General features: G+C 52.8%; 1 protein-coding gene across 1 annotated transcript; it reads right to left on the reverse strand.

The window, feature by feature from the left end:
- Positions 1 to 5028: 5028 nt before the first annotated feature.
- LOC101523252 (PNMA family member 6A) lies at positions 5029 to 6437 on the reverse strand. The gene is given in 4 exon segments (XM_058659183.1): positions 5029 to 5731; positions 5733 to 5845; positions 5847 to 5957; positions 6294 to 6437. Coding segments are annotated over 4 exon segments (1071 nt in total).
- Between the last annotated feature and the right edge of the window lie 1135 nt (positions 6438 to 7572).

The raw sequence follows: 7572 nt of genomic DNA on the forward strand, positions 1-7572 counted from the left end.
GCTCCACTCCCAACTCCGCATCTCTGCATGATGGCAGGTGCCACTGCCCTGCTTGGCATGGTCTGCCCTCAGTCCTGGCCTTTGCATGAGCCACTGGACACTGCAGCCTGGCCCAGCCTGGTCTCTTCCAAGCCCCAGCTCCCGTGATAGTCCAGCCTGACTCAGTGCATCACTACCCCAAGCTTTCTGCAGGTGCTGCAATCCCACAGAAGCGAGCCCACAAGACCCCTACAGAATCTACCCCCATATCCAGTTCTCTTGTGTTCTGGTGGGTGTTATATCCCAGCCTAACATGGTCCACCCTCTGCTCTGACACTCATGGGCAGGTACTTCAGCCTAGCCCAGCCAGGCATGCCCTCCAACCCCAGCTTTTGTGAGTGCCAATGGGTTGCGGATGATGTTATTTAACCCAGCCCAGGTCTTCCACATGGGTGGGTGCCTTGGTCTGACCCAGACATGCCCTCTGGTTTCCTCCTTCCACTCTGTCTCAGCTCCCTTGCCTACCTGCTAGTGCAATGGCCTGGTCCACGGAAGACCCCAGAAGCCATTCTTCTCACCAAACATGCCCTCAGCCACGCCTACTCCAGCATGTTTCCAGATCTCTTGCAGTCAACCCCCCACCTTGGGGCCATAGTGGTGTGCCGGACCAGTATATGCCACCTTCTCCACATATTTTGTAAAGAATTAAAATAGAATAGACAATCACGCTGACACACTGGTATAGTTAACACAAATTTGGCATTACCCAGGCCCAGAATGCCCACCAGCTCTTAGCTGCTTTTCTCCCAGCAGTAGAACATCTGCTTGGGTACAAGGCAACCTAGGTGATTGCCTACAGCTGGGGCTATCACTTTATTTTAGCAGTAATGCAAATGACTGTTCTATTATTTCCCCTCATTTATACAGACAATTAAACATATCTCTATAAAGTTTATTTTAAATGAGTAAAGACACAGAAATAGCTCCGGGAGATAGGGTTCCAAGTCAGATCTTTCAGTTCCAGACCGAGTCCTGGATGGGTGGTTTCCTGTCTGTTTTCATTGCTGATGCTCCTCTGTGCAGGTTAGGGCTTTGCAGATAACCAGGATCAGTACAAGAGATCCCAACCCCTTCTAGGTAATACCTAATCCAGCATCTGGGAATTCTAGCATAACCAAGGTGATAAGTAAAAATAACCATTATACTTTCTGGCTGTATTTTCATTATAAAGAACTCAAACAACAGAGAAGCATATATGTTGAAGGAAATATCCTCACTTCTCCATCCAACAGATGAACTCAGACTCAGCAGGTGTAATGAAAGCAAGACTTTATAATTATTTTGCAAGATGGATATCTGATGATTGGGCACATCCAAAACAATTACAAGGAGCAATTTACATCCTACTCCCTCCCCTGGCTTCTCATTGGATGAGTACTATGGGCTGCATAATTTTCCAGAAGGTCACCTAAGTTAAAAAATTACCATTTCCCCCTACTCTGAACTTTAATTTTTTCTTGTGAGTTGAGCTACGCCCTAACATCCTGCTTGCCTAGGGAGTTTTACTACTGTAAGGCAGCTCTTAATCATTTTCCATGCAGTCTTGGAAGTCACATACCCCAACCCTCTCCCAGAAGTGAATGCTGTGAATTCCCTCACAGAACTCTGTGTATTCCTTCAAAACTCACACATGTAAATGTATGCATGTGATTCGGTTGTACTTTATCGAAATGAGATTATTCTGTGAGTACTGTCTGGTATCTTGTTTCTTCTTTGTGGGGTAACTCATGAAGACTGTTCATACAACTTCATATGTATTTTTTTTAAGATTTTTTTTAAATTATTATTGGAAAGCCGGATATACAGAGAGGAGGAGAGACAGAGAGGAAGATCTTCCATCCGATGTTTCACTCCCCAAGTGAGCCGCAACGGGCCGGTGCTGCGCCGATCCGAAGCCGGGAACCAGGAGCCTCTTCCGGGTCTCCCACGCGGGTGCAGTGTCCCAATGCATTGGGCCGTCCTCGACTGCTTTCCCAGGCCACAAGCAGGGAGCTGGATGGGAAGTGGAGCTGCCGGGATTAGAACCGGCGCCCATATGGGATCCCGGGGCGTTCAAGGCCAGGACTTTAGCCACTAGGCCACGCCGCCGGGCCCCATATGTATTTTTTTTGTACCTTGAACAAATAAACACAAACTCAGTGTATACAAAATTGTTTCTTTTCTGTTGCTGAATACCTGAACTGGAGTACTTTAGGAAGTAGAGAAGTTGAGTTAGTCCCAGGGCTGGGAAGCCCCAGGGCAGGTAATGGCTCTGGTAAGGCTCTTATGATACTTGTTAACAACATGGGGAAAATTGGAAGAGCAATCAAATATATGCAAAAGAGATAAAACATGAAGGGAAGCCTAGTTTTGTAACAAGTTTTCACTTAGGAGAACAAATTCACTCCCATGACAAAAAGCTACTGACTCCAGTTAATTACCTCATCCTTTCTCAACTCTTAACCGTCTCACCTCCCAGTTCTACTGCAAATGTAAATATGAGTTCTGGGGATATGAGAATAGACATATTGAAATCATAGCAAAAAATTTAAATGGTACCATCAAATAAAAAGTAAAAGTTCCTTTCAAACCTCACTCTCCTCAGCAGTAAATGCTTTTTATCGCTTTGATGTTTATCTACATGGCATAGACATGAAACAATCTTGTTTGCCTTGAAAGTGTGTTACTTTGAAGCATTTGAGAACGCTCAGCTTACAGAGGACAGCTGTAAAATTGCAGGCCTTCCCTCCAAGTGGTAGGCAGAAACTACCAGGACATATTAAAGGGTCAAGAATAATTTTCCAACCAGAAGCCAAGAGTTTGTTTTGATGTGTGTTTATTAGAAATTTACCTGAAGGAACTTCCCTTAAGAATACGGGCCCGGCGGCGTGGCCTAGCGGCTAAAGTCCTCGCCTTGAAGGCCCCAGGATCTCATATGGGCGCCGGTTCTAATCCTGGCAGCTCCACTTCCCATCCAGCTCCCTGCTTGTGGCCTGGGAAAGCAGTCGAGGACGGCCCAAAGCCTTGGGACCCTGCACCCGCGTGGGAGACCCGGAAGAGGTTCCTGGTTTCCGGCATCAGATGGGCGCGTGCCGGCCCGTTGTGGCTCACTTGGGGAGTGAATCATCGGACGGAGGATCTTCCTCTCTGTCTCTCCTCCTCTCTGTATATCCGGCTTTCCAATAACAATAAAATCTTAAAAAAAAAAAAAAAAAAAAAAAAAGAATGTAAGCAGCAACTGGAAGCTGTGCAGAATACGCTGCCTCCCGGAATGGTCCTCTATTCCTGGCAGCACGGCAAGCCCAGAAGATTGGACTAATCGGAATTTGTAGTAGGCTGAATGATCTGAATGATGGGTCTCCCAATAGTGGGTTGGTGCAAACTTTTAGACCCTATAAAAATATCTTCAGTGGAAAAAGGTTTTTACAGGTGTAATTATTTTAATGATCCTGGTACACAGATGAGAGTTGCCTTCAAGCCCAGCTCAGTGCACCCAAGGTTGTCACCACAGACAGGCCACACAAGCACAACATCCAACGAGCTTTGTTGGAGAGAAACACTGACTGAAACGGAGCAGGGGGGCACTCCAGAGTGGAGCAGGTGGTAAGGAGGAAGCTTGGATCCCAACCAGGAAGACTCCCAGACTTTCACCACAAACTATTAATACGAGCAACAAGGACTATATCCCAACTGCCTAGGAGACCACAGGGAATTGGATGTCCTCGGAGGCCGAGTACTCTGAGGTCACCCACCCCCAACCGGAGCTTCTGCAGGGGATGGAAGAAGTCCAAACACTACCGTGCAGAAACCAACGTCATCGGAAAGACAACCAGAAGCCCTGAGCGGTGCAGAAACAGAAGAACAATAAATGTCCTTCGGGACCAGGGAGGAGAGCTTTCTCTGGTCCGAGCCTGGCTCCACCTCTGGACCCCTGCCCTCCCTCGCAATGACCATTGGGATCGCTCCGAAAACCCCTTATAGCAAACAAACAATCATACAAACTAAAAAAAACCTGAAATAAATACACAAACAACAGAAAGTAGAGCTTGAAATCTGACAAGAAAGAGCTGGCGTGGATTGGCTCATGCCTCACTGGGTGGGACACAAAGATTAGTCACTCCTCACTATGGTGTTGAGGATTTTCCTGAACACACCCCCCCTCCCCAAAAACAAAAATGTTCTGCACCTTAAATGTCGACAAATGTCTTGTTAGAGTTACAAGTCAGTCTAGATTATCCTAAAATCTGCCAAGATCAGCAAAATTATACTTCAACACAACAAATGGCTAAATACTAAAATGAAATAGACACGAGACAGCTGAATGGTACCTTATAGCCATTTTAAGGTATATAGCAGCCGGTCCTGTATATAAACTAAAATTGAAATGTCAATGAGCTAATCATAGGTTGTGGTTAGGACTTGCTTTTTTTTTTTTTTTTTAACATACTGGTTACTCAAAACCATGTGAATTCCATAATGTTGCAAATTGCTGTTGATGTTATATTGGGACTCTTAATTGACTAGGATGATATTCTACCAGCTCTAACTTCGGACCAGAAATGGTCTCCCCAAGAAACTGTTCAACCCATCTGGACAATAAGTAGCTGGACTCTATGCTTGGTATATGTTTGCAAGGAAAGAATCTTGATTGAATTTGAACTGTAATACTGCATCAAGGTGGAGGAATCCACCAGGGGGGAGGGGCGTGGGGAAGGGGTGGGGGGATTCCCAGAGCCTATGAAACTGTCACATAATGCATAATAATATATATATATAATATATATATATATAATGCATATATATATATATATATGAAGAAACCATTGCAGAAAAGGGGTGCCCACATCCAATGGCCACCAGAGGCCGCTATCCCTGACCTCCCTCCTGTGGGACTCCTCATCCGCCCTGCACCAGGCCCCCTCCTCTCTCACAGGCCTGGGATCTGCTCCTGTTGTGCGGTGAGCGAGGCGCCCTGGCCTGGCCTCCCCATGCCCTCAAGGACTTCTGAGCCTATTTGCCCCGCGAGGACCCAGGAGGGCTCACCTCCCCAACTCTGTTCTCATTTCCCGACTGCTCCCAGGCAGACTGGAGCCCCTCCTGGGAAGGCTCCTCCTGGGCAGGCTCCTCGGCCTCCTGGTCTCCTGCCTGGCCAGGGCTCTCTGGCTCCCAGCCTGGGCCTCCTTGGCTTGCCGCAGAAATATGGTTCATGTGGGCTGAGGTGGGGCACCCAGGGGCCTCAGAGCGTTCTGCGTGACTTGGGCCCCCAGGGGTAGGCATAGGCTCATTGTCTTTGTGATCCTCCTCCTCCAGCTGCCCCTCCACCTGCCACTCTTCAGCCTCAGCCTCCACCTTCTCTGTCTCAGCCTGGGTTGGGACACCAGCTCCTTCCTGTACAGAGGCTCTCTTGCTCCTGGCCACCTCGGCCTCCCACGGTTCAGACTCTCGAATGAACCTCAGCATCTCCAGGAAGCTCGGTGGCCTCCTGATGGCCCTGAACCTCCTTAGCATTTCATCCAGAGGTTCCATGAGGTTGGCCCTGGTGAGCACCTGCCTGAGGTGCACCTGGTCGGTGGAGGCTCTGGCTAGGGCCCACTTCTCAGTGGCTCTCTGCAGCAGGACTTCCAGCTGCAGCACAAAAGCTCAGAGTGCTTCGCCAGGCTGGTGCTGGGCTGTCAGACACTTCGCCCGGATGGTGGCCTGGGACTCAGTCTCCAAACACCTGGATCAGGGCAGCCAGGCAGTCCTGGGCCATCCTGGTGGGATTCTCCCACAGCAGCCCACGGATCAGCTGCAGGGCGATCCCACGCAGCCCTTTCACCAGCTGTCGGTCGCCTCTTCTCTCTTTCTGAGACCTCCTGCGGGAGCTGCAGCATGTCTGTTGTGTGGTCTAGCCAGGCCTCAAAGGATTGCCCCTCCCCTCCCCTCCCCGGGGCTGGGAGCTTTCTCCCGGACAACACGCCTAGGCGCTGGTACCTTGCAGTCTCCAGCCAAGGCTGCACCACCTGACTGACGGCCCGGAGCCAGCACGCCCCTCACAGCCCCAGACCCAGGGTGCCTGCCACGCTCTCCACTGTCTGCCCATGTTGCTCTAGGAAGTGGAACAAGTGGTCCACAAACGCCACACCTGAGCCACAGGGCACGACGACCACGTTCCAGGGGCCTCCGGTGCCTGGGATTTCCCTGGGGACCAAAGCATAGTTGATTTCCTGGTCAAGCTCAACCAGCGCCGCGTTTGCGTTGTCTTCCTCGCGAAACGCTTTGCCCAGCACTGTGACGCGCCACACAGGCCGCAGGGCAGCTTACAGGGACTCCTGGAATTCGGCTTCTTCGCATTTCTCCGGGATGCCCAGGATGAGCAGGCCTCTGCGAGCGCTGACGCCCATCCACCTGCACCAGTCCCGCAGCATTGTCACTGCCATCGCCTGCGATTCCAGCCGTCCCCAGCGGGTCCTGGCGGCAGGAGACGGTGCCAGGCGCAGACCAGGCTAAACCCCGGGTCGTGGGGGTAGCAGGAGAATCGGTCCAGGAGCCTAGGACTTGGGGAGAACAGCTCGGGTCTCTGTCGCCTGCGAATGCGAACAGGTGAGGGCAAGGTGATGGTCCGCCCCACCCCTACCCCCAGCCCCAGCCCTCGTCCTTCCACTGGGACGCGATCCCCCACCCGTCGTGGTTCTGCTTCGCCCCGCTGGGGTCCCTGCGGCCGCTGCGCGTCGTCCCCACCCTCGCGGGCTGCCGCAGTCCGGCTGAGGCGGGCGCAGGGCGGTGGGGAGCTCTCCGGGCCGAGCGCACCTTCCCGGGCTCTGGTACCTTCTCCTGGGGCGAGGTCCTTCCCGGTCCGGGTCTCAGCCGGGGACCGGGGACTGCGCAGCAGACGGCCCACCCTCGTTCCCTGGCTTGCCGCCGCTGCCTCTACTCCTCTGTTGGTTAGCGCGGCACGTGGGCCAATGCACCGGCGCCTGCTCGTCGCTGCTCTCTGCAGTGCGGTGGCGGAAGGAGCGGGGCGGTGGCGGAACAGCGTGGACCCTCCGCGTCGCGCGGGAAACCGCCGGGCATTGGCGCAAGCCGGTCACGCTGCCGGGCTGTCGCAGCCACCGCCGCCTCCTCTGCCGCCGCCGCCACAGGTGCCCCGGGACCGCGCATGTCGTCACCGGCTCTTCTCTCCCCTCTGCGTCCCTTCCAGGAGACCCTGGCACAGGCGAGGCTCCTTGGTGGCCACCACGCTAGTCCACGCCTTGTTTCCCTCTCAGCCTCGGGGACAGCCTCGCTGTCCTGCACCCAGCCCTGTGTCTCACTGCTGCTGGACCTACCTCCGCTTGGGGCGCAGGCGTGGAGAGGCTCAGTACCTGCGGGTGCCCATCAGAGCTGGGTTCTGGCCGGTGGCAGAGGATGGCTGGGTGCTGGTGTGGGAAAGGGGTGCGCTCTGGGGCTTGTTGAGGTGCTCTGCCCGTCCCCCGTAGTGTCCAGGAGGGTTAGACCCGTAGGCTTAGCCGGGGAAAGAGCCTCAAGCAGGTGTGAGCCTCTGGAGTGGACGCCACGTGACCTCTGGCACGCTCA

Source organism: Ochotona princeps, chromosome X, assembly GCF_030435755.1.
Source record: "Ochotona princeps isolate mOchPri1 chromosome X, mOchPri1.hap1, whole genome shotgun sequence".
Lineage (NCBI taxonomy): Eukaryota > Metazoa > Chordata > Mammalia > Lagomorpha > Ochotonidae > Ochotona > Ochotona princeps.